Here is a 27328-nt window from a genome sequence, read left to right on the forward strand (position 1 = left end):
TGAGTTATAAGGAGAGGCTGGGACTTTTTTCCACTGGTGTGGAGGAGGTTGAAGAGTGACCTTCTGGAGGTTTAGAAAATCACGAAAGGCATAAATAAAAAGTGAATAGCAAAAAGTTTTTTCCCTAGGGTGGGGGAGTTCAAAACTAGGGGGCACATTTAAGGTGAGAGGAGAAAGATTTAAAAAGGGAGCCGAGGAAGAACTTTCTCCACACAAATGCTGGTTGATATTTGTCGTAGAACCCCTACAGTACGGTGCAGGTACGGTTACAACATTTAAAAGACATTTGGATAGGTACCTGAATAGGGACGGTTTAGCAGGATACGGGCCAAACATAGGCAAGTGGGACTTGTTTAGTTTGGGAAACCAGGTCGGCATGGATGAGTTGAACTGAAGTGTCTGTTTCCCTGCTTTACGACTCTAAGTCTAAGTTTGACACTGCTCTGACGTTTATGATCATGAACGATCCGATTGTAACCACAACTCCACATACCCACAACTCCATATGCCCACCAACACCCGATAACCTCCACCTTCTTGTTTAGCATCAAGCTATCCACCATCTGCCTTCAAATCATTCAAAGGCTCTGCTTCGACTACCTTTTGAGGAAGAGAATTCCAAATAGTTACAAACCTCAAGGAGAAAAAAAATTCTCATATCTGTCTAAAATGAGGGCTCATTATTTTCAAAATGACCCCTAGTTCTAGATTGTTCCACAAAAGGAAACATCCTCTCCACATCCACCTGGTCAAGACCCCTGAGGATCTTACTGGTTTCAATCAAGTCACATCTCTAGCTTCTAAACTCTGCAGAATACAAGCTTAACCTGACTAAGTTTTCCTCATAAAACAACCTACTTATTCCAAACATCAATCTAGTAAACCTTCTCTGAACTAATTCCAATGTATTTACACTCCTCAAACAAGGAAACAGTACTCCAGAAGTGATCTTGCCAGTGCTCTGTACAACTGAAACATAATATTTCTTCTTTCATGCTTAATTCCTCCACAATAAACAATAACATTCTATTAGCTTTCCTAATTACTTGTTGTACCTACATTCTAACCTTTTATAATTTATACCCAAGGATACTCAGATCAGTCTGCATCAGAGTCTTTTAATTTCTCAATATATAATTTGCTTTGTTATTCTTCCTGTCAAAGTGGACAATTTCATATTTTCCCACACCACACTCCATTAACCTGAGGAACCTGTACTGCAGATAAGGCAACTGGCCTCTGACAACGCCAATCATCGACTTTTTCCTATACATTTTGGCATTCAGTGGTAAGTTTTCCAACTGACTACAATTTTATTAGAGCTCCTTTGTATTATACTTGGCCAAATACAGCTTTGATGTCAAAAACTCAAGATGTCACTCTCACATCTTCAATCAGCTCTTGCCTATATTTGCATCAAGACTATAATAAGGTCAGGTGCAACGTGAGTATTAGTAAAAAGATTATTGCGGTGCAATAGTTACATGGGAATTGCTGACAAAACCTTCCATTACTTTGTTGATAATTAAGAGCAGACTGATCAACCAGTAGTTGGCTGTGCTAGATTTGACCTGCCTTTTGTCAACTAGACTTACTTGGGCAAGATTTCATGTTGCTGGGTAGATGCTGGTACTGTAGCTGAACTGGAATGGCTTCCCTAAGAGCACAGGTTTTCAAGTACTGCAGTTGGGATGAATAAGGTATGCAAGGGGACTCAGAAGGCAGGCATGCAAGAGGCTCAGCCTTGGTAACTGTCTAGCAGACTGGAGGCTCTTTCTTAAAAAGAATTGCAGATGCTGGAGATCTGAAATAAAAGCAGAAAGTTCTAAAGAAACTCAGTAGGTCTGGCAGCATCTGTGGAGAAAGAAACAAAGTGACCCTTCATCGAAATGGGCTGACTGGTTTAGGTGAAGATGAGAAACAGTAGGGTGGTCTTTGGGTTCCTTATTGGTAACTACAATACAGGGCAAAGTATACAAAACTAAATATCAGGCGCTTCTGATAAAGGGACAGCAACAATCCTGAGTGATGTTCACATACATCCAAGCTAGAAAAATCAGAGGGTCACAAGTCTTTGAAACACTCATCTTAAAATTATTGTGGAGCTGTGTTCTGGAGTATTTTTAAAGGCAGAGGTTTCGGGGTAAGAGGGAAAGTAGAGTGATCCAATCAGCCATGATTTTATTGAACGGTGAGCAGGCTTGAGGGACTGGGTTGCCTACTCATATTCCAAATTTGTATGGACATATGACACTTCAGGGATCCTGGAATCAATATTGGGGACGACTAGGGCAACTCCATCTCAACTGCTGTCACTGGGCATGTGTTCAGTTTTATTCCTCCGTAACTTTTCTGATGCAGTTTGATAGACAAAGCGCTGTTCTAGGCCATTTAACAGTCAACCATATTGCTATGAGGCTATTGACACATGTAGGCCAGACTAAGTAAGGATACAGCAGGAAGGTCCCAATCTCTTCAGGGTTGGGTCCCTTTACTCAAAGCAGCAAGGTCTCCTTAATACAAAGTTAGGTATGCTGACAGCACTGGTTTATAGTCCTTGCTTTTGGTGGGGTATTAGGGGAGAGAGGAGGGGTGGGGAGAATATCTGACATTCCCTGTTATTTTTCAGTGCACTGTGGCTGCCAGGCCGAGGCTGGAATCTGTCTTTCATGATCAGATGCCCTGTAGAAATGTATTGTCTTTGCAAGAAGTGGTGAGGGCAGTCAGGGCGTATGTAACCATTTCCCGCAGGTATCAAAAAGGAGAGCAGTTTGAAGTGGGTGGGGCTATGTTAGAAGTCGATGGAAAGCATGACTATTTCTCTATCGCTGCTGGCTATTACAACTGTTTAAGAATGTCTATTAAGGCAGAATATTGAGAGCACTAGCAAAAAAAATGATTAAACGCTCTGTTTTAGCAGCATTGTACTTAACTTTTAGTCACCATTCTGAGAGGAACTGAGTTTGCAGAGCTCTGCGACTCTGCAAATGCAAAGCAAGAAACAAAGCAACTTAACCACTTCCTTTCCATCAGTGCTGCAACAGAGGAAGGAGAAGTAAACACTTCTTGTTTTTTTTTAAGAAATTCAAGGGGAAGCTGAATTAAAAACAGACAGAAATGACTGCAACACCAATCTACAGGGAACTGGAAAGGACTGATAAATGAATTTAAATATTGTCTAAACTCATGATTTTTCAACATCCTTTTACTCCTCAGTCTGTAGACAAATGAAGCTCACTGGGAGAGGAGGTAACACAAATATCTCCAACCTCAATGGTCGAGGATTTCAGCACCTCAGTGCAAAAAATAAAGCTGCAGCATTTGTAACAGTCTGCAGCTAAAGTGCCAACTGGCTGCCCCATCTTGGTGGACTCTGGAGATCCCTAGCATGCGGGTCTTTAGCTGATTCAATTCACTTCACTCCATTTGACTGTGGCACTGGATACAGCACAGTCATCACAGAACTTACTACATCTCCTTCCTCACTTTTCTCAGAAACCTCCCAGAACTGTAATATTCTGACAACTTTGAGAATTTCTTCCTCCTTTTCCATCCCTCTTATTGCCATTTGATATGCTTTTCTTCCCAGTTTATTTGTAAGCAATATCTCACTGCCAAACCTTAATGTGGAAAGCATCCTGGCCTCGTGATTGCAAAGTGGAACAATCAACAATCAGCCACGTATTATAACCAGCAGCAACACTGGAGGATGACATTACTTACATAATGCAATCTCCCTGGTGGAGGAGCTGTTAAATAGCCTTTGCTGTAAAAGCTGAATAATGTAAAAACCAAAAGAACTGCAGATGCTGTAAATCATAAACAAAAACAGATGTTTCTGGAAAAGCTCAGCAGGTCTGGCAGCATCTGAACAGAAATCAGAGTTAATGTTCTGGGTCTGCAGACCCTTCCTCAGACCCTGAATAATTTGTTGGATAATTCTGCTGGGTGTTGTCAAGCACTGATGGTGCATGGTATTCAGTGACAAGAAACTGGAACTCTTGAAACAAGGTGTACAAACAAAGTGTACAAGACAGACACCTTGATAATACAGAATTACACGGCATCGAACCAGCTGCACTGTGTCTTGTATCTGTCTTACATTCCTGCATTACCTCACTAATAAGAGCCCTACTGGCAATCTAAATTATGGGATGTTGCATACTGCTGTATACTATCCGTATGGTCTGTATCTTTGCTTTTAACTTTCCCAACATGAAAATGGCCTCACTTTAGCATAGCATTGAACCATGCTGGAGCAGAAGGTACGCTCTTTGCTTGAATACAAGTAGCTGACTTCACTGGCAGCCTGAAGCTGATTAATTTGCATAGGCCAAAGAATGCAGTGGGGACAGCTTACTGTGAAAAAGAGAGCAGGACATATCACATGTTGGAAGGACCATGCTTCACCCCACCCCAAAGTCAAGCAATTTAGATATCTGCATTCCACATTGCTTTGAACTATATTCAGAGGGGAACTGATGTAAAAGTAAATCTAGTTTAGCAATTGTGCTGATTAAAAGCTTCATATGAATGTGTTAAACAAGTAAGATTGCATTTTATACAACACTGTTCAATTCCTCAAGCCACTTTACAGACAATAAAATATTTTTAAAAATGTAGTCACTCAGCAATTTTTAAAACATGGCAGCCAATCTGTGTATAGCAAGATCCCACAGGCAGAAATGTGGTAAACAGTAAATAATCTGTTTTAGCAAATTTGGATAAGGAATAAAAAACTGGCATCGGGTCACTGCGGAGAACCTCATTGTTCTTTCTTCAAAAGAACAGTGACTGTTGGATCTTTTACGTCCACCTCAAAGGGATGGGTGATGAATGACAGGTTGAGGTACATGGTGGTACCAATGATACGGGTAAAGTGAGGAATGAGGTCTTACATCGAGAATTCAGGGAGCTAGGCAGTAGATTAAAAAGCAGGACCTGAATGGTTGTAATCTCTGGATTACTCCTGGTGTCATATGCTAGCGAGTTTAGAAATAGTAAAGTAGCACAGGTGAATGCCTGACTCAAGACTTGGCGCCAAAGGGTGGGTTTTAGATTCCTGGATCACTGAGTCTGTTTTTCCTTTATTCCTTGATTCATTCACAGGATGAGGGCATTGCTGGGTAGGCAGCATTTGTTACCCATCCCTAATTGCCCAGAGGGCAATTAAGAGTCAACCACGTTGTTGTAGGGCTGGAGTCACATGTAGGCCAGACCAGGTAAGGATGGCAGTTTCCTTTCCTAAAGGACATCTGGGGAAGGTGGGTCATGTACAATGGGGAGGTCTGCACCTGAACCACACTGGGACCAACATGCTTGCAGGAAAATTTGCTAGTGCTGTTGGGAAGAGTTTAAACAAGTCTGGCAGGAGGGGATACAATATTGATTAAACAGAGACACATCATGCTACAAAGGAAGCAAGTCACAGTGAGTTCAGCAATGTTGAGTGTCAAGAGAGTACAGTAAGGTGGTCTTTAATGCTAGGAGTGTAATAGGCAAGACTGATGAGTTAATGGTGTGGACTGACACATGGAAGTATGATATTGTTGCCATCACAGAAACATAGTTAAGGACAGGGCTGGACCGGCAACTCAATATTCCACGGTAAAGGCTTTTTGCTTAGAACTTAGGAATGTTAAGGGGGCAGCTACTTTACTGCAAGTGTATTATAAGCCCCTAAACAGCATTTGGGATAGAGAGGAGGAAATATGTAGACGGTTCACAGAAGTGTGTAAGCATAATAATTGGGTAATTATATTACTGGATTTCAATTTTCCCAACATAGATTGGGATAGTCAGTGTGAAGAGTTTAATTGGGGCAGATTTCACTAATCTATCCAGGGGAACTTTTTTGTATCAATTCATAGAAGGCTCAACATGGGACGACGCAGTGTTGGATCTGATTCTGGGGAACGAAGACGGACAAGTGCTTGATGTGGTAGTGGGCGATCAATTAGGTAATAGCGACCACAACATTGTCCGGAACAAATTTGTTCCGGACAAGGAAAAAGTTGGCCTGCAAAAGATGGCTTTGATTGCGGGAAGGCAGATTGTATTAAAATAAAACAGAATCTGGCCACAGTTGACTGGGAACAACTCCTTGTGGGTATGTCTACAGCAGAGCAAAGGTGGGGTATGGAGGTATGAGGCATTCAAGGAGCTGGGAGACTACAGTACTAAATAAGAACTGAAAGAATTGCAGATGCTGTAAATCAGGAACAAGAACAAGATCAGAAGTTGCTGGAAAAGCTCAGCAGGTCTGGCAGCATGTGAAGAAAAAAAAAAAATCAGAGTTAACGTTTCAGGTCTGGTGACCCTTCCTCAGAACCATTCTGCCAGACCTGCTGAGCTTTTCCAGCAACTTCTGTTCTTGTTCCTTTAGAGGGAAACGTAGGAACAATAAAAGTTTAGAAAATCCAAGATGTCTAGGACAATTCAGGACTGGACAAGGAAGAGGAGTAGGGCTTTTAGCAAGTCCAAAGGGAGCAATTCAGCTGCAGCCCTACAGGAATACAGAAAGTGCAAGAGGGAACGTAAGAAAGCAAGTAGAAGCGTGGAAAAAAAAAGGTATGAGAAAAGACTTGCAAACAGGTTTAGAGAGAATCTTGATATTTTATAAATACATTAAGAGGAATAGATTAACCAGGAAGACAGTACGGATCATTACCAATGGTGCAACCTGTGTGTGAAGCCGCTGGACATTGGAAGGGAATTGACGAGTTCTTCGCTTCGGTCTTCAGTCTGGAAAAGGAGAACGTAGGTACTGAATTCAGAAAAAGGGACTGAGAGGAACTTGCACAGTTTGACATGGGAAATGGGGAGGTATTGAAGGCTCTGTCAGGCTTAAAAACAGACAAATCCGCTGGGCCTGGATGAACTCCATCCCAGGTTGCTGTGGAAGGTGAGGCAGGAAACTGTAGGGGCTCCGAGGATGGCATTTTTAAGAAGGGTGGTAGAGATGAACCAGGAAATTACAGACCAATGAGTCTCAAGTCAGCAGCAGAGAAACTATTGGAGAATATTCTGAAGGAGCAAATTAATACTCACTTAGAAAGGCATGGGTAAATTAGGGATAATCAGTGTGGCTTTGTCAGAAGGTCATGCCCAAAATATCTTTTAGAGTTTTTTGAAAACGTAATCAAATGTAGATGGGGGAAGTTCAGTTGATATAGATTATATGGATTTTAGCAAAGCTTTTGACAAGGATACACATGGGAGACTTATTGACAAGGCTAAAGCACATGGATTTGAGGGAAACTTGAATCAGAAACTAGCTTACTAATAAGACACAAAGGGTAGTTGTAGAGGCTGTTTAAGTCACTGGAGGCCGAGTTCCAGATGTATACCACAAGGATCAGTACTGGATCCTTAATGTTTGTTATTTAGATAAATGAGATCGATGGGAATGTTAAGAAATTTGCAGACGACACCAAGTTTGGCAGGGTGGTTAACAGTGAAGCAGATGGTTCTAAGTTACAGGAAGATATAGATGGGTTGGTCAGATAGCCAGACCAACGGCAGATGGTATTTAACCCCGAGTGTGATGTTTCTTCTTCCAAAGTGCATTACAAGATGAGGGAGTATTTAGTAAATGGCAGGACACTGGGTAGCTTAGAGAAACAGAGGGATCTTGGGGTAATTAATTATTCACTGATCCCTGAAGTCAGCACAGCATGGAAATAGGATAGTTAAGGCGGCATATGGGACACCTGCTTTCATCAGTTGCAGTGTAGACTATAAGAGCAGGGAGGTAATGTTGGTATTGTACAGAGCATTGGCGAGGCCACAACTGGCGTACTGTTTGCAGTTCTGATCACCTCACTACAAGAAGGAAGCGATAGCACTAGAGGGGGTACAGAGGAGGTTCACCAGAATTTTGCGTGGATGGAGTTATTGAGCTGTGAAGAGAGACAATTGTTTTCTTTAGAGAAGGAAAGACTGAAGGGGGGTATGATTGATGTGTATATGATAATGAGGGATATGGAAGGGTGAAGAGAGTTGCTGTTCCCCTTGGTCGAGGGGTCAATCACGAGAGGACATACATTTAAAGTAAGGGGCGAGAGACTCAGAGGGGTTTGGAGAAAAAAAAACTTTTTCCACTCAGCAAGTGGTGGGCATCTGGAATGCACTGCTTGGGAACGTCATGGAGGCCAGAAATCTTACAACCTTTTTAGAAAAAAATGTAGATGAGTACTTCAAATATAAAATTCAAAGAAAGGAACAAGTGCAGGAAATTGGGATTTGAGCACTTTGAGGTAGTTATGTTGGTGCAGACCCAATGGGCTGAAGGGCCTTTTTTACGCTTTATGAATCTGTCAGTTGAATGTTTCATTCAAAAGACAGCACCCCTGACAGTCCAACAATGCTCAAGTCTTTGGAGTAGGGTTTGAATCCATTTGACTCAATGGTGTGAATGCTACCCACTGTGCCACAGTTGACATGGCTTTAATATGAAAAATTGAAAACATTCGCACAACTAGCCTTATTGATGGATCCACACCACAATAGGTTCTTCCACCTTTTAAACCAAATCAGTTATCACCTAATTTTGTACTTGAGCTCAATTTCCCACTCTCAAACTCGATAAAAAGACATTAACCTCACTTTGCAGAATGTGATTACTGGGAAGTGAGCACACTGACGCAAACAGGAAGCATCTAAACTGATAAGTACCTTCACCACAACCACTCGCCTGACATACCGATACTCAGGTTTTGAAAGTAAATTTTGCACATCAGTAGCTGAGTCTGCTAGTGAGTCAAATAGCTATAAAGTTTCCATCCAAAAAAAAAGTTTCCACTCAGTATACCAATGCAGCACCTTCTCATTTTGAATAATGTTGGTCCAGAGATCCTTTCACCACACAATGTTTCTTCAGCAATATTTTTAAACGCTATGCTTTACGCTCTAACTAAAGCTTATTTTTAAAGCTTATCTTTATTTTTAGTTATCTTGTCATTTCTCTTGAAGGTTTCAGGATACTGGTTCTATTGACAGTGCTGCTTACTTGTACTTCCCCTCAGTTGTCATTCTGCTGATGTAAGCCTTGATGAGGAGTATCATCAGATATTCCAACAGCTGAACCTAATCTTATTGTCATTCATTACAATACACATCTATTTCAGGAAGACAGGAGAAAGATTTTCAAATCAGATACAAAGCCAATGACATTTGCACAAACTGCTATTTTAGCACAGGTCAGTTAACATGGAACAGACCAAGTATGAATCTGGGATCTGAAGAAATCAACTGTGTTTTTCGTGTAGAGATATTGTGAAGCTCACAGGTCAAGTCAACAGCAATATAGCACGAGTGCATGTGCACATAAAGTACACAAGGCAAGGAAGAGTAGGCCATTGCTGCATATGTACTTTATGAAGGGTACAAATGCATTGGAGAGTGCAGGGGAGGCTTATAAGAAACGTGCCAGGGATGAGAAGCTGCAGTTATGAAAATACACTGCAGAAGTTGAAACAATTAACAGGGAACTTGATATATTTTTAAAATATAAGGGGTTTGGGTTTACAGAGAGAAACTGTCTCCATTTGTAAAAGGAAGAGAAGGCATAGACTTAATGATTTGTAGAAGGAATGACTGCAAAGTGAGAAGAACACTTCCGAACACAGCACCTGGTTTAGGTCTGGAAGTGTGGTGGAGACAGGTTCAATCCAGGTATTAAAGAGGGCATTGAATGGTTCATTGTATTGAAATAATATACAGGACCACAGCAGGCGGCCAGGAGAATGGCTCCAAGTCACAATGCTCATTTGGAGTGCAAGATGTGGCAGTCCAGATTGCCTCTTTCAAGACTGCAACAATTCTATGATTCTAAGATAGTCCAAAATTCAGGCTTCAAATACGAATTACCCTTCCATGTATATCTTTTCCATCACATTTACTCTTTTAGTTATGGATATGTTGAGAACTATAGGCTAATACAGCTCAGCAAACGTTGGAGGGACCCAGCAGCAATACTGTCGAAGTTTTATGTGCAGTGTTTTTTTCCCCTAACTATAATTGCAGTCCTTCCCTTTCACTGGCTACAAATTCTAATAAAGTGCAACAAATGATCGAGACCGGAGATTTCAACCTGGGCCTCTGCGGGAGGACAGTCATGTAATCAGGGCAGAAAAGATTGGTTAATCAATAATTAAGTTTTCTGTCATACACAGTTTTCCGAAGATCTCTAGTATGTAAATGAATGGTGACTGCACCCCAAGTGTTTGCTGCAAGCGCTTCCGGCTGTAAGAAGAAATCACCGACAGCCTTAATGATTTTTAATACACCAACAAGCTTCAAAACTATTGAACTCTACAGACAGCTTTGAAAAAAAGTGAACAATAAGTAGAAGGTTTTCACCACACCTCCTTAGCATATTTACAGAGTGGGTGTCTCTATCCCTAATCAATGCTGTGTTAACAGATTTTAGCAGGCCTTGAATCTGGCTTCAGGGCCTGTGCCCTGAGGAGGAGAAGGAGACACCTCAGGCTTGAGCTTTTGTTCAACCCGAGTGTCTGCATAGCTTCTACCTAGGTTGCGTTGGCATCACAGATTAGCATCATGTTCCTCCAAAATGAACAGTATAATGACAGACATTCCCTGTCCATGCTCATACCTAAATTGAAACCAATTGGGTTAAGTATTAGAATTGCTACCACTCATTGAGCTGAATCTAGCGAGAGTCAGCACATTCATAATTAAGAGGAAGTAACAAGCGAGATCAGTGTCCTTCACATAGCTGGTCATTTACTCTCGAATCCTACACAAACATTTCTTTATAATGGGGAATCCTTGCGGTACAAAACAAAGTTTAAAAAATTCTAAATAACAAAAAGCAGTTGGTATGGGAGTGGCACAGACAGCACAACAGCATCAAATTCTTTTTGGAGGTCTTGCTGTGCAATGCATGAGCTCCACCTGCAGTTAGCTTTCAACAATGCCTCCCCAAACCAGAATTTCAACAATTGGGTTAATTTAAATTCTGCAGAACACAAGTTTGAACAAGATGTCAGGATACATGGATCGCTTTCAATAACTCTTGCTGGAGAAGCATCCACCTTTCCCATCTAGACAGTTCAAAGAAAGCCCAAGTGTTAACAAACAGGATAATTGGAACGTATAGAACAAAGAACATAACAGCGCAGTACAGGCCCTTCGGCCCTCGATGTTGCGCCAACCTGTGAAACCAATCTGAAGCCCATCTAACCTACATTATTCCATTATCATCCATATGTTTATCCAATGACCATTTAAATGCCCTTAAAGTTGGTGAGTCTACTACTGTTGCAGGCAGGGCATTCCACGCCCTTACTACTCGGAGTAAAGAACCTACACCTCTGACATCAGTCCTATATCTATCATCCCTCAATTTAAAGCTATGTCCCCTCGTGCTAGCCATCACCATCCGAGGAAAAAGGCTCTCACTGTCCACCGTATCTAATCCTCTGATCATCTTGTATGTCTCTATTAAGTCACCTCTTAACCTTCTTCTCTCTAACGAAAACAGCCTCAAGTCCCTCAGCCTTTCCTCATAAGACGTTCCCTCCATACCAGGCAATATCCTGGTAAATCTCCTCTGCACCCTTTCCAATGCTTCCACATCCTTCCTATAATGCGGTGACCAGAACTGTACGCAATACTCCAAGTGCGGCCGCACCAGAATTTTGTACAGCTGCAACATGACCTCACGGCTCCGAAACTCGATCCCTCTACCAATAAAACCTAACATACTGTACGCCTTCTTAACAACCCTATCAACCTGGGTGGCAACTTTCAGTGATCTATGCACGTGGACACCGAGATCTCTCTGCTCATCCACACTACCAAGAATCTTGCCATTAGCCCAGTACTCTGTATTCCTGTTACTCCTTCCAAAGTGAATCACCTCACGCTTTTCCGCATTAAACTCCATTTGCCACCTCTCAGCCCAGCTCTGCAGCTTATCTATATCCCTCTGTAACCTGCAACATCCTTCCGCACTATCCACAACTCCACCGACTCAGTTCAGTGCAATTGGAGCATGACCTGTCGTCTGGGGCAGTTGTAGTAGAAGTGGTTAAGAAGTTACCTTGGATAGAGCTGACTTACTTCTAAATAATGATCTGGCAAGAGTAAAGGTTACAGCTTCACACACAATCATGGGAAGGATGAATGGGACAAAAAGAGAGACAGGAAAAAGTTACAAGAACAAGTTTTCATCATTTTCCATCATGTGTAGTGACCAGTGCAATGGCTAAACAAAGTCCATCACTAGAACTCAAAAGTAATGCCAGAAGCATACATAAGAGTAGACAAAACCTTTCTTAAAAGGATGAAGATTGTGCAAAAGTAGTATTTGGAAAGTCTATCAGTTGAGGCTCAAAAAGTAGATCTGGAGCGAAGTTAGTACCAACAGCTCACAGTGAAGCTGAGGCTGAATGAATTCCAGAGTCCACTCTATTAAAAAACAGAGTTGGAAGTGGGGACACTGACAAACCGGTGGGTGAAGAATGGACGATGTTCATCAGAGAGTTGTACTAACCAAATATCATGAGGAGACATTGCGAGTAGCATATGAAAGTCCTATGGCAGGACATGTAGGAATTCTGAAAACTTAAGCATCAATAATCAGACATTTCACCTCGTCAAGACTTCATAACGCAGTACTGTAAAATATGTCATATATGTCAGGTAGTAGGAAAACCACAACAGGTAATCAAACAAGCCCTTTTAATACGCATATCCATTTCTGAAGAGCCAATCAGTTCAGTGTAAGTAGATTGCACAGGATCATTACCCAAAACAAAAGCAGGACACGTACATCCTTATAATTTTGGAAATAGTTCCAGAAGCTACTTCTTTGAGGACAATTACAGCTAATGCAGTTGTGGAAAGATTAATTCTGTTATACTAGGCATGGACTACCAATTGAAATACAATCTGACCAATGTTCTAAATTTAGGCCATGCATTCACTCCTCTAATCTTATTTACCCTATGCAATTTGCACATGGCTCAAGTAGTATTATGTTTTTCTTTGTAATTTAGTCCTTAGTTATTTGTACTCCTTCAGCAGAACCTTCCTTCTAATTCTATGTTGTTGCTTTCTATGTGGACCCTGACCACTGGTTCCTCCCCCTCCCACCTCAAGTTCCTCTCTAGCCCAGAGCAGATGTTCAAATCCCTGGCAGTGGACAGGAACACAGCCACCTGGACTCTCACGCTCAGTTGCGGAGAAGATGTCTCTTCAAACCATCAACTTGGCCGAAGATGTTCTTTGCCTGCCTGAAACTTAGTGGTATTCGGGTGCAAACAGTCGACCATAACTAAGTGCTGTAGACTGGTATACACCAAGGCACAGGACTATGTGCTGAGGTATGCACGAAAGCTTCATGCACCTACTGCAAACATTTGCTGGGGGAAAACCTACTGTAGACCATTCTGCCATAGTGCATTGAGGAGCTTGTAATCATGTAAAACCCTTTTGACTATATATGCTGTAAATAGAAATTTTAATTGTAGAGTAAAGATGCACCTCAGAATGCCACATCTTATTGAAAGAAACTGGTCTGTTTTTCATTGGAAAATTATCAAACCTATGCTAATAAATTTTATTAAAAGTATACATTTTTGGGGGATAAAGCCTGACAGAGTAGGAGGCTTAAAAAAGAAATCTGCCCAGGAGTATGACAATGTCCTCTGGAAAAGTGGATTTCTGCAGCTTTTGATACTGTTTCATCAATTACAACAGTGTCTCTCCAACTGAATAAGCTCCTTGACCAACAGAAATAAATCTTTGGAACGGCTCCTGATCACAACTTAGAACCTAACAGAAAGTGGGGTAAATTTGTGAAGGTAGACAAACAGGAGGCTGGAAGAACACAGCAAGCCAGGCAGTACTTGGAGGAAAGGAGCAGTGAACGTTTCCAATCCAGTTCTGAAGGAGGGTTATACCCCAAAACGTTGACTGCTCTTTTCCTCCAGATGCTGCCTGGCTCACTGTGTTCTTCCAGCCTCCTGTTGGTCTACCTTGGATTCCAGCATCTGCAGATTTTTGGTCTCTAAATTTGTGAAGGTAACTGGGCGAGTTCACATTGAGGTGTGGGACATGTTGGTGAAGTATCTATTACGCACAAGTGTAAACAGTGTCAAAGCACCCCCTGGTGGGCATGCAGTCACACGACAGTAGTCACTAAACTGGTGGGTGGGGGGGGGGGGGGGGTCTCACTTATCAGGCTTTTTAAATTGATTCCAACTCTATGCCTTTTGCCAATCTTCAACGATGTGCCCTCCAAGTGCCAATGTGAACTACTCTATTCTCATTGAATTTGAGTCAGGTGATAATATTTGCAGTGGCCGTACCTTTGTTGAATTTATGGACTGGAATTTTCTTCAGTTGCTCCTTTGACAGCCGGTTTGTCCGGATTCTGCGCTGATACTGCACGCACCTCACTATCTATAACACAAAATAAAGTGAGACCTCAGGCCACAGAAGAGGCAGGAAATCATGTCATGCTGTTAAACTCTGATGACTGCAACATTTCTTTCACAGCTTGAGGCACTTGTCCCTGCAAAAACTTGCATTTTGTGTAATGCCTTTCAGCACAGTGAAACATCCCAAGGTATTTCATAAAGCATGAAGCAGCAATGTTGGAAATTAAACCAAGTAAAGAAAAATGATGAAGGTGACCAAAAAAGTGAGGGAAGGAAGTTTAAAGCAGAGTCTTAGAGTAAAGGGATTTTTCTTTTAATTTTTCATGGAATGTGGGTATTGCTGGGTGTCCAGCATCTATTACCCATCCTTAATTACCCAGAGAGCAGTTAAAAAATTGCTGAGAGTCTGGAGCGACAAATAGGCCAGATCAGGTAAAGATGGCAGATTTCCCTCCCTAAAAGGACATTGTGAACTAGATGGGTTTTTACAACAATTGGCAATGGTTTCCCAGTCAGCATTAATTCCAGATTTCTGCTGAATTCAAAATTTTCCTATCGGTCATAGTGGGATTTGAAGCTGGATCCTCTGAACATTACTCGAGTCACTGGATTAATAGTTGAGCGATAATACCAGTAGGCCATCACCTCTCCAAAGCAGATGCAAGGTGGAGAGGTAGAGGAATGCCAGAGCTTTGGGCCCAGGAAACTGAATGAATGGCCACCAACAATGAAGTGAACTGGAGAAGATTAAGAGACCAGAAATAGAGAAATGCAGATATCTCAGGTTTGTAGGGCTCCAAAAGCTAACAGAAATAAGGAGTGGCAAGGTTATGGGAGAATTTGAAAACAATGGGGTAATAGGTGAATGGGAAATAGTGCAAGTTAGGGGACAGATAGAAAAGTTTGTATAACCTCAGGTCTATGGAGATTACAGCATTGATCACAGCCTCCAGGTGCAGCTGATGTTTGTTTCAGCTACTTCCCAAAGAATAGTCCATAGAGCACAGGATCCTGCATCCTGCACCTGCTAGGGATGAACATCAACAAAAAAAATCACAGCATCTCTCTCCAGACCTTCTTTGTAAAGGCATACTTAAAAAGATGTGCAACATTCTCTTCACCACCACAGTTATTTTGAGGGAGAATACAGTGGCAGAAAGTGCCTAGGCGTGCAAGAACATTCTGATGGGGAGTGCCCCTCTCACCACTAGCCATGCGAAATCTCAGCACTTGTTAGAACATTCTGGCACTGAGGCATCCTGTCAAATGGTTTTGACAGTCTGTTCAGTGAACCACCAACAGGATCAAGCTTCTCCTTTCTCTGTAAAGCCTCAAGGAAGTTACATGTTGATCACTACCTGATTGACCGCAAGGCTAAGGTAATTTTCTCAACAAACTTTTCCATGAAGGACAGGTAGAATGTAATGGGCCAACAATTTTCAATGTTCTGTGGCAATGAGGCCAGACCCATCCTTGGGAACAAGCAGAACCCCAGCACATTGTGACGCTTGGTGTTTGTGTACTGAGGGTCTATGCATAGCCGGGTGCAGCCACACACACAAAGGTGGCCATTAGGATAAAGGTGCATTTGGGTACATTTTTCCTTTCTCTCGAGAAAACTGTCTGCTATCCCTGTGGACGCAATCCACCTTTCACCCTACATAAAACAGAAGACGGTTCAGATAACTGCTGCAGCGCAGGCTCAGGGAATGGGCCAGATCTACACCACGTACACCACCACCTCTTTGATTTGCCTGAAACATGTTGGTTTTCCAATGTGGAGAGTTGTCCGCACTGAATGTGACGTACTGCCACATTTCCAAGGTCTTGACTAATGGACAGTCATTGCAAATCTGCAATGGGGAATAGCCACTTGTCATTGGCCTTTCTGATAGAATGCAGTGGGGACTGTTAATTTATAGAATGCCTTGGGTAGTAGGCTTTTGGCAGTATACCCTGCCTTGTTATATGTAGTTCACATTCCGATTTGTTGCTTCAATGCACATAGGAAGAGGGTAAAGTGCTCAACTGAGAAATGTGATTTTTCATTACAGAAGATATAATGTCCAATTTGAATTGCTTTGAAGTATACTTATTGAACAGCTTGCTGCTGCAAGAAGGTCATAGCTGGCTGCATTGGAATAGTCAAGTTTAGAGGTCACAAAGACATGGGATGAATGATTTGAATTGAGGTGGGGAAGGGATGAATGATGTAACGAAGGTGAAAAAGAGGTAGTCTTAGATAGAACGTAGAATAATACAGCACAGGAAAGGGCCTTTCAGCCCACAACGTTGTGCCAAACATGATGCCAAATTAAAACTAATCCTTTCTGCCAGACCTTGGTCCATATCCCTCCATTTACAGATATTATGAATAAGTGACTGGAAACTTATCCCAAATATTTCACTGAGCACTCAGTTGACATTGATCCTGTACAAGCAATCTGAGAGTGGAAGTTGAAGGAGCGGTAAATGCGATTGTCAATTACAATTGGATTTTGCCAGCTTAAGTGAGGAAAACAATGCTGTGTTCTCCAATAACGGTGTCAAGAGGGCAAGCTCACAAAGGCTCTACATGCAAGAAACATCTGGTTCCTTCAAAAAAAAACATGTGATACAGCAGCGCCTTGGGGAAACCTGATCAATTTAGTTATTACATAATAAACAGAACACTTCTACATACACTTTAGAATAAAAGTCAAACAAATCCACACCGCCAAGACTGAGACACAGATTTGAAGCATAAACTCAGTTCAAGCTCTCTTTCCCGTGTAGAGGTTAGCTAATCTCAGTTGCAAATGATACTGTATGGTTACTGAGTGCTCTAGTGTAAGCAAAAGACAGAAAAAACAGTTGAAGTCTGTGGTGCTAATCCAGATTTAGTAAATCTTGTTGAAAAATGGGCATGGCCATTCAAACAAGGCATCGAGATCTACAGTGGCTTCATCAGACCATGCCCACAAATGCAATACACAGCTTCTCACATGAGATATGGAGGGAGTAGCATGGGAGGGGGAGATCATGTTGACTGAACTGCACTAAGGTGAAGAATTCTCAGAGGAGGGAGGGAGGGCGAGAGAGCGAGCGAGCGAGAAAATAGACACATGAGGAGCATTTTCAGGCAGCAGCCCTGCTTGGGAAAACATTACACTCTTCAACCACACAGCCCACAGATCAATCAAAACAAGCTCCACAGGTTGAAGGCAGCAAGCAGAACAACTCCCCAGGCTCTTAAGCAGGCGAGTGAAGCATTGGACTCTGGGAAAACAGTCAGAGCTTATTTCCATTAATAGGTGAAGAGGGAATGAGACACCCAAGGCTGAAAATTCATTCTGTATACAGTTTTGAATTCACGGCCTCATTTGATACCATATGCTCTGACAGTCACTATGGCACCTAGCTGGGTGAGGAGGGCTGCAGCACACAGCATAGTCCTCTCAAACCTCAACACCTCCCACCTATTACCGCAGCTGGCAGCTCAGAGCTCAGATGGTAGAAATTAATTTGAGTAATACTAAAAATGGGGTTAATTTCCCCCATATTCTTTCAATGTTGGAATGAAATGAATTAAATATCTCCCCCCCGCCACCCCCCGTTGAAATTGGAATGGACATGGTTTTTATTTCTAGTGAATAGGCTCAGTCTGTACAGAGTCAAAGTAGTGTTCACTGAGAAGTTACCATTGGGTCCATTGAAAGAAATCTGAATCATGCAACACAAAACAACAAAATAATCCCTTCAACATTGTTCCCATCAAACCCTGCCAGGACAGGTACAGCATGATGCTAGATAGAGTAAAATTCTCTTTCTCCATTTCCCAAGTGACTTAGCCCCAAGCTCAGTGGAGCACCTCCCATTGGAGCTGGGCAACATTTTTTCATGTCTCACATTAGCCACTAGCATCCCTGCTGCCTGAGAGACTGCCAATTAGTGGCAAACATGTGACACACCTTTTAAAATAGAACCAACCCCAGTTTCATCCCTGAATTTCAACATCCTTTTGCCTTTCTCTTCATGACAATGAGGTAAACCACATTTTGATAATGTTCAGCACTGTGCACTTACCATGACAGTGATCATAATGACAATCACAATTCCAACCACACCGGTGAAGGGAATGAGGTAATACCCCAATGGGAAGTTGAAGTCTGGCATTAGTACAATATATGCACTGTGAATAGACAGAACAATGAGAAATGTGTGGAGTGGTGAATGATTCAGGCAATTCTGATATTCTGGGAAATACACGTCAATCATGACTGAAACAATTAGAACTAATATACAAACAAACATCACATTTCAACAAGAGTGTTTTCTCATGAAGACAACCCACTGCAGCCCAATAAGCTCATCTTTTAACACAATAGACAGGAGAGATGCAGGAAGAAAACCCCAACTCCCTCATAATACCAAAGGAGCTATCAGTGATTGTGAGGTCATCAGTTCCAAGCTCAATGTGAAACACAAGTTTGTACAAGCCTCTCAGCACATTGCACAACTCACGCAGAAAGGCAAGTGACTTGTAAATCCAGCGTGTTGTAACTGGGGAGAGTGAGGGGAGTGGAAGAGATGGCATGGGGTCACCAGTAGCAAATTCTTATTCCCCCTTAAAGTGGCAGACAGATGTTGTCGAGGACATACATTGCTTACTGAAAACAGGATTTAGAGTTAGCATTCATATCTAATTAGGGTTTGAAAGTGGATTTAGAAGTTCATGAGATCTTGATTCATGCCCTAAAATGTAATATTTACATCATTTTTATAGAAGCTTACAATGATGTTGTAACACGATATTACCTACCCTTTGTCATAAGTGAACAGTGACTTCAGGAGCTGGGAAGCACGGACCCCGATGAACACGGATGGGATTGTTATTTGATGTCTGATCTCCTCTGCAGAATTGACAGAAACATTAGTCAATCAATTTTGAAATAAATTTGAAATAGATTCTGTCCAAGTCATCTGACAAGTCTTCTACAGAGTAGAGCCACTTCCCTCCCAATCAGCTGCAAGGAGTTCATTTTCAATATGAAAAGCAGCAATACGATCTTGGTGAGGAACCGCAAATACACATTCAACAGCTCCTAACAGAGACAAAGCTCAGGCAGGAATCTTGCTAGGCTCAGGCATAAGAAACTAAGTTTAAATAACCATTTAAAATTCTGGAGCAGGCATAAAACATTCAGTCCTTGGGCCTGCTCTGTCATTCACCAAGACTCTGAAGTGTTGAATACTTATCACCAACTCACCATAGCTTTAGAAATAGCCTGATTGTTCACTGTCTGAGGCACACTGGAATAACCACAAGATGATAAAGTACAGCACCATCTTCTGTTTAGATGCATGTTAACAATCACACAGGACTACTGAAGGAGCGGCAGGCACTCCTCCCAGAAGCCCGAACCTACATTTATCCCTTATCCAAAATGATAAAGATAAACTAGTCAGTCAGTTTAGGCACTGTTTTTTTTATTGGGCAATACTGGGTACTATTCAGCAATATTTACTCACTAAAGATGGTTTAAGAAAAATGTCCTCTCCAAAACTAACATTTCCAGCAAAAGGTGCTCATCACTCAAACCAAGCCCCACTGGGGCAGTACATACAGTTCTTAAACATGACAACTGGCTTCCAAAAGACTCTGCTACTGTAAACTTGGTCACAACAGCAGACGCTCAGGAGAATGGCAGGTACGCCTTAGGGATATCCTTAAAGCCGCCCTGCAAAGATTGATTATCTGAGCTGTTTCATGGAGACACCCTGGCTTGTGACTGACCAAACAAAGGCACTTATTCAAGAAGGCAAACACAATCAGCCACTTTGTTGGAAGTGGAGCTGAGGGGTCGGAGAGCACACAAACCTCCAAACACCTCAAATGGCTGACATTGCAGCACCACCCGCCCTGCACATGGCAGAGACTGTTGATTGTGCTTTGAACTAATCAGCCACCTCAGAATCAATCGAACCAGAGTGGAAAGTCATCATCAATCCAAAGGGAAGGCCTGAGATGAAGAAATAAACAATGAACATTTCTTTCAGAATTCTGGAGGCTCAGAACCTACCACTGCTCCAGTGCATGCTGAGCAGCTGGTCCGAATCGACATTGTGCACGATCGCTGCTTTGTACCCAGCCTGCTGTGCCTGAAGCACCTGCAACAAAAGTACACAATGTAGTTCTCGCTAGTGCTGGCCCTTAAGCAGTTAGACAAGTTAAATAAGATTGCTTCAATGATCATGTTTGTTTTTCTTGTTTGATTTACAATCAAATAACATGGAAACTCCTCACGCATGACAGAATGTGGGTTGGGAACAGGGTTGGGAAGGGTTACCCAATTCAGTTTCTGAGATAAAAATAGATTTAAAATAAAAAAAGTATAGCTAAGGCTTGGCAGTACTTAAAGTAGGTATGTCAACCACTGAGAATGGGACACATCTTAGTGGGATATAGAAGCAGCTTTACTCGATCATTCAGCCTGTGCTATACCTGTCCTGGGAGTGTTTGATGGCAACAGTGTAGAAGGAGCTTTACATTTTGTTCAAAAAAGACTGGAGAAACTTTTACATTCAGTTTAAAAGAGTAGAAAGTTTTACTTTCAGTGTAAAAGCAGAGGGTGGTTTAATTCTGCATTTAACCTCATCCCAAGGGAAGTAAGGGTTGTAATTGTGGACTGGTTGGCCATAATCTTCCATATCCCCCTTAGATAGAGGAGATTTGTTAGAGAACTGGAGGACTGTTGATTGTTACACCATTGGATCACAAAGGGGAGAGGGTAAACCAGAGAATAAAAGCCCTGCGCATTTAATGTTGATGGAGAGGTGACTTTTGGAAGCAAAGATTTAGTAGAGTTGCAACAAGAGGAAGGAAATACATTGATAGAAATTGACTTGGGAAGTTGGGAGCTTTTCCTTTGAGGCAGAGATAATCAGGAGGTTATTGGATGGAACTCTGTACTTTAGACAACATCAGGAGAAACACTTTCCATGTGCTAAATAGTTGATAATTAAAGGGCAGAGATTCAAGGTGATTGGCAAAAGTGCTAGAAAATAGAAAAGTTGGATAGGATGGTGGAAATAGTTTTAGTAAAATCTTTTCCATTGGCCTAAATAATGGAAGGAGAAAAAGAGAATGTGGGCAAACAGCTGGGATGTGGAATCAACTTTTTCTTTCAAAAATATACTTTATTCATTAAAATATCTTTGTATAAATACATAGTCACAAATGCAGTTTTGTTCTGTGCAGTAGCATACCAAGGAAACAAAACATTGGAGTTTGACTCTATTCAAACAAACCAAAGTCATCCCTTAAACATACATACATTTCAAAAATATACTTCATTCATAAAAAAAATCTTTGTATATATACACATTGTCACAAACAGAGCTTGGTTCTGTACAGTAGCATATCAAGTAAGCAACTGGATCAATCTTCCTCAGAGACAGTATAGACATGATGCACCAAATCATGATAGATAGTGTCCACAGCAATGTCTACCCCATTGGCAACAGGTGACTGCTGCAGGAATCTAATCCCAGCGCTTACATCCTCTACCTTCAGCATAACATGCACAAGAAATGGATGACAATATGACGACCAGGAGTGTGAGGGCTCACCTTTCTATTTGACGCTTTTTTCTGTGATATGTAAATGACATGAGAGTTCCCTGCTACTTTCTTTGCTAAAAATTTGTTTTGCCAAATCAAATCCTAATCATCGTGTACACGTCCAGTTGACTATCATGAATCAGCAACAATAAAATCAAATATTTCAGATGCTTAGCTGTTCAATACAAAATATTTCCCAGGAAACGGTATTACTCAAATTTTATATATTACCGACCTTGACGTCAAAATTGCATCCATATCTGCGAATCATAACGATAAAGTCAAGGGTGGTGGTGTTTGAAGGTGGTGGTGCAAGAGGTTCACAGGCATTATCAGGCTTGGCAAATACCAAATAACCCTACAGGGATTTAAACAGAAATACTTGTGACTTTTAGTTGAAAGTCTAATTCTTTCCTAATTAAAAAGCCTCCATTAAAGGCCTGTCCACCCGCAGTTGCATCAGAGAATTACATGTACTTGTCTCCCCAAATCAAGCTAAATGACTAACTTACACCAAGCACCACCTCAAGGTCAGGAAGAGTAAGTTGCCAATTTATTTGGAAATTAACAAACTATCGAAAAGCTCCAGTAATTTAGTGCAAAGAACAATAAAGTTCTCCCTTTTCTCAGCTCCCAAACCTTGAATGTAGAATATTTAATATCTTTAGTAAACTTCAAGAGCCAAGTATCTTTTCCCTTCCCTATTGTATTGATGCAACGCACAATACAAGGAATATCCAACCATCCTTGCTCATCTTTGCAAAATAAAAAAAAAGGGGGAGAAACCAGATACAGAATGAGCTTTTTGGTACCTGGTACATTATTGTTTTGCTGTGACAGTGCCACGTTTCCACATCAGCGGTATAAGTAGCGTAAATGCATCCACTGAACCTCACCAGAACAGCTGAAGTGCTCAGTAAAGTTAAAAATATTACAATTGGCTCAAGTCCAAAACTAAAATGAATTTCCATATACTTATTTTCTCTTCATTTTATAAAGCACTATTCCCAATCAGACTGCACAGAGATCACTCATTCTTTCCCAAAGCATCACTTACAATGGGCCTTTGGTTCAAAGTGTTAACTAAAAGAAGACACCTCTGACAGTGCAGCACTCCCGAAGTCCTTGACCGAGGCACAAATTTGGAATTGTCTCTGGAGTGGAATTTGCGCCCTCAACCTCTCAAAGATAAACCACGGATGATGATATTTTCCCTTTCAATGAACAGTTTAAATGAAACGGTTAGATTGCGACTAGGTAAGGAAGAGAGGCAAAACAGACAAATGAAGAAATCTGCCTGTCCTATCCCTCCTGTGTTGCCCCTCTCCCCCTTCCATTTTTGTGATATGGTGAGGTTGTGAAAAGCTCTACAGAAATGTTTTGTTTTAAAATTCTAATCCTTTACTGAAAGCAATAAACCTACCTGTAGCCCCTCCCTTAGCAGCTGGTAGCCAAACATTGATGGCAGGTCATCAAAGATCATGGTGGTGTTGGGGGTACTGTTTGTGTACTGCAAAAAGAAATAGATCCATGATTCCTGATCATCAATACTTCCTTTTATTCATGCAAGTCAATGCAATGTCAACATCAAGTTTATGTCACAATGGCAACCAATTTCAGAAAGAAAGGGTGCTTGTCAAAAGTTATAGGCAGGTTTTAGCATTCAAAGTAATTTTACACCAATTCCTTCAGGAGGCAGAAGAGTCTGCATCAGATAGCAAATTGGCTGGATAGAGGCAAGATATTACAGAAAAATGTTAAATAATACAATCTGAGTAGATGTTAAAAGCAGTTACAAATGCATAGTTTATAAAAGATTACTATGTTTTGAGACTCTCTTTAAATCCAGATAATTTAAGAGGGGTAACAGTATGATTTCCTGAGTTGTGGGTGCGAAATGGTCACAACTGTAAACCACAGAAAGAGAAGCTGTACTAACTGCAGATTCGCTTTCAGCCTCCAAGGAAAAAGCTCTCAAAAAGCAGCTGGTGTGTGGTCAGTGATGAGATAGGTGCCCTTTCTAGGGGTTACAAAGTATAATACAGGAGGCTAGAGTCTCTGGTTAAACAGGATGCATCCTCAGACTATGAGGAATTTGGAAAATACATCTGGGCCGTGTGGAAAGAACACAGCCAGGAGCAGCCCTTCAAGCCTGCACTGCCATTCAATTTAGGAGATCTCCTGAAACTGTAAAGAAACCAAAACCATACACACCAAGGTTCCTGTATAACTAAAGAATACCATCTGTTCAATTCCTCTGATAATAAAAGCATTACATTGGCCTTCTGAATTGTTTCCTGTACCTGTACCAACTTTGTGACATGCACCAGAACACCTAGACATTGGTGCATTTTGGAATTCTATACAGGTGTTCTATGTTTAAATAATACCCTGCTTTTTTTTCATTCTTCCAGCCAAAAGGAACACCTTCACATTTTGATTTGATTTATTATTATCACATGTACCTAAGTGCAGTGAAAAAAATTGTTTTGCATTCACTATGGTAGATCATGACATACCAAGATCACAGGGGGATTGAACAAAGCGAGGAATACAAAGTTACAGCTGCAAAGATGGTGCACAAAATGCGAGACAGACATTAGATTGGAAATTTCGGAGGCGCATTCAGCAGGAAAGAAGCGGTTCTTGAACCTGTTGGTACGTGTTTAAGCTTCTGTATCTTCTGCCTGACAGAAGAGATTGGGAGAGGTTATAACCAGGGTGGGAGGTGTCTTTGATGACAGTCACTGCCTTTCCAAAGCTTCGAGAAGTGTAGATGGGAGGTTGGATAGTGCGATGGTCTGGGCTGCGTTCACAACTTTCTGTAGTTTCTTACAACCTAGAGCAGTGTAGTCGCGATGCATCCAGATACAATGCTTTCTATGGTGCATCTGTAAAAGTTGAAGAGGGTCCTAACAGATATGCCGAATTTCTTTAGCCTCCTGGAGGAAGAAAAGGCATTGTTGTGCCTTCTTGACCATCGCATTAACGTGGGAGGTCCAGGACAGATTGTTGGTGATTGTCAAGCTCCTAGGAGCTCAACACTCTTGACCATCTCCACCTCAACTCCGTTCATGTAGATAGGGACGTGTTCTCCTCCTTGCTTCCTGAAGTCAATGATCAGCTCTTTAGTTTTGCTGACGTTTAGGGAGTGTGTTTCCTTGGCGACATGGTGCAAAGCTTTCTCTTTCCTGTATTCTGTCTCGTCATTGTTTGATATCTGGCCTACAACGGTGGTGTCATCAGCAAACTTACAGAGTTTGGATGAAATTTGGCCATAGAATCATGAGTGTACAGGGAGTACAGCAGGGGGCTGTGATTTTCCAACATTATACTCCGTCTGCCAGATTTTTGCCCACTCACTTAACCTCAGTGTACATCCTTATGTCATCTGCAAATGTAGTCACTTTGCTCCTTTCAATTAAAGCGATTGACATAAAATGTAAAAAGTTGTAGCTGATCAGAGACCCCACTTGTCACATCTTGCTAATTTGACCTATTTATAAATACTTGTTTTCTGCCAGCCAGCCAAGCTTCTATCCATGCAAGGGTATCATTCTCTATGTCATGAGCACTTACCTTGTGCAATAACGTGTTTTTTCTTTTAATGCGGTACTTTATCCAATGCCTTTTGGAAATTCAGGTACATTAATGGGCATTCAAACAAAAACTTGCTGACTCTCCTCAATTATCTTGGGATTTTCCAAGTGCTCAGTTATAATCTTCCTGGTGATTACAATTGAGCATCTTGCCCACACTCGACATCAAGCCAGCAGGTCTATACTTTTGTTTTCTGCCTTCTGAATACAGTGGTTATATTTGCTAAATTCCAGTCTAATAGAACCATCCCAGAACTTAACTAATTTTGGACAATTAATATCGGTGTATCTACTACCTCATTAGCCACCTCATTTAAGACCCTAAGATGAAGTCCCTCAGGAACTGGACATTTATGAATCCACAGCTCCAGTTTGCTCAGTATCATATCCCTAGTGATTATAATTTCACCAAGTTCATCCCTTCCTTCCTCTCCCCAAATGTCAGCAAAACTAAAGAGCTGATCATTGACTTCAGGAAGCAAGGAGGAGAACACGTCCCTATCTACATGAATGGAGTTGAGGTGGAGATGGTCAGGAGTGTCAAGTTCCTAGGAGTGATGATCGCCAACAATCTGCCCTGGACCTCCCACCTTAATGCGATGGTCGAGAAGGCACAACAATGCCTTTTCTTCCTCAGGAGGCTAAGGAAATTTGGCATATCTGTTAGGATCTCTTCCTTCTTGATTTATAGCAATTACTGGAATGTTGTTTGCATGTTCTACAGTGAAGGCAGAAGCAAAATATTTATTCATTACAACACCATTCCTTTGTCATTTACAATCAACTTCTCATTCCTAAACTCTAGAGACTAATGCATACTTCAATTGCTCTTTTCCGTTGCACCAAATCTTTGGCAGGGGGTCGATTAGCTGATTTGTGATGCAGACTGATGTTCAACAGATGGTTCAATCCCTACACCAGCTGAGGTTTCCATGAAGGTTCTAGCTTCTCAACCTCACCCTTTGCCCGAGTTGATGATCTTCAGGTTAAACTCCTCTCTCTGATGAGACAGCGCATCCCTACTGTCCTCTGGGACTGTGACAACTTTCCTTGAACATACTATTAACAATCTCACACTGCTTTTGCATTTTTATCTAGCTTCCTCTCACATTCTTATTTATTTGTCATGACTAAGCAGTTATTTATTCTCTGCTGTACTTTGACCAGTCATCTGATCTGCGATAGGGTCGAAACGTCAGCTTCCCTGCTCCTCTGATGCTGCCTGGCCTGCTGTGTTCCTCCAGCTCCACACTTATCTCAGACTCCAGCATAGGCAGTTCTTACTACATCTGATCTGCCACTCTTCTTTGCGTAATTATGCGCTTTTTCCTCGGGTTTGAAATTTTTGTTAACTTCTTTAGTTAATCAGATGGTGGGTCCTCCCTTGGAATTTTTATATGTAGTAGGAATGTACTTCTGAGCATTCTGAAATATCTCTTTCAATGTCTTCAACTAGTTTGACACCTACCAGGCGAAGGGCAGAGAGATGCAGAAGTGCAGAATACTGATCTTAAAGTTTAAGGGTAAGGTACAAAAAAACTGAAAACCCATGTTATATGTGGATATATTGAATACAAAAGGAAGGTGGAAATGTTAAATTGATGTATGATATCAGCTAAACAACACAGGAATGACAGTAGATCATTCAGTTGCTCCAGTATGTTCTGCTAGTCAACAAATCATAATTTATCTGTTCTTTAACTCTGTCCATCC

The 27328-nt window shown here is 41.5% G+C and overlaps 1 protein-coding gene across 2 annotated transcripts in view; it reads right to left on the reverse strand.

Moving 5' to 3' along the window:
- Window positions 1-23534, reverse strand: part of LOC109932533 (E3 ubiquitin-protein ligase RNF167-like) — a 37690-nt gene extending 14156 nt beyond the window's left edge. Inside the window, exons 1-7 of one of the 2 annotated variants that reach the window (XM_048592162.1) lie at window positions 23440-23534; window positions 22252-22374; window positions 20477-20564; window positions 19216-19306; window positions 18480-18585; window positions 14343-14436; window positions 6703-6744 (exon numbers count right to left, since the gene is read on the reverse strand). In XM_048592162.1, the coding sequence (XP_048448119.1) occupies window positions 6740-6744; window positions 14343-14436; window positions 18480-18585; window positions 19216-19306; window positions 20477-20564; window positions 22252-22374; window positions 23440-23499 (567 nt within the window). In that variant the 5' untranslated portion in view covers window positions 23500-23534 and the 3' untranslated portion in view covers window positions 6703-6739. Of the gene's footprint in view, window positions 1-6702; window positions 6745-14342; window positions 14437-18479; window positions 18586-19215; window positions 19307-20476; window positions 20565-22251; window positions 22375-23439 lie in introns of those variants that run through there. The other variant, XM_048621533.1, reaches the window with a different exon arrangement.
- Window positions 23535-27328: the final 3794 nt, after the last annotated feature.

Source organism: Rhincodon typus, unplaced genomic scaffold (genome assembly GCF_021869965.1).
Source record: "Rhincodon typus isolate 14 unplaced genomic scaffold, sRhiTyp1.1 hic_rhity00000736, whole genome shotgun sequence".
Lineage (NCBI taxonomy): Eukaryota > Metazoa > Chordata > Chondrichthyes > Orectolobiformes > Rhincodontidae > Rhincodon > Rhincodon typus.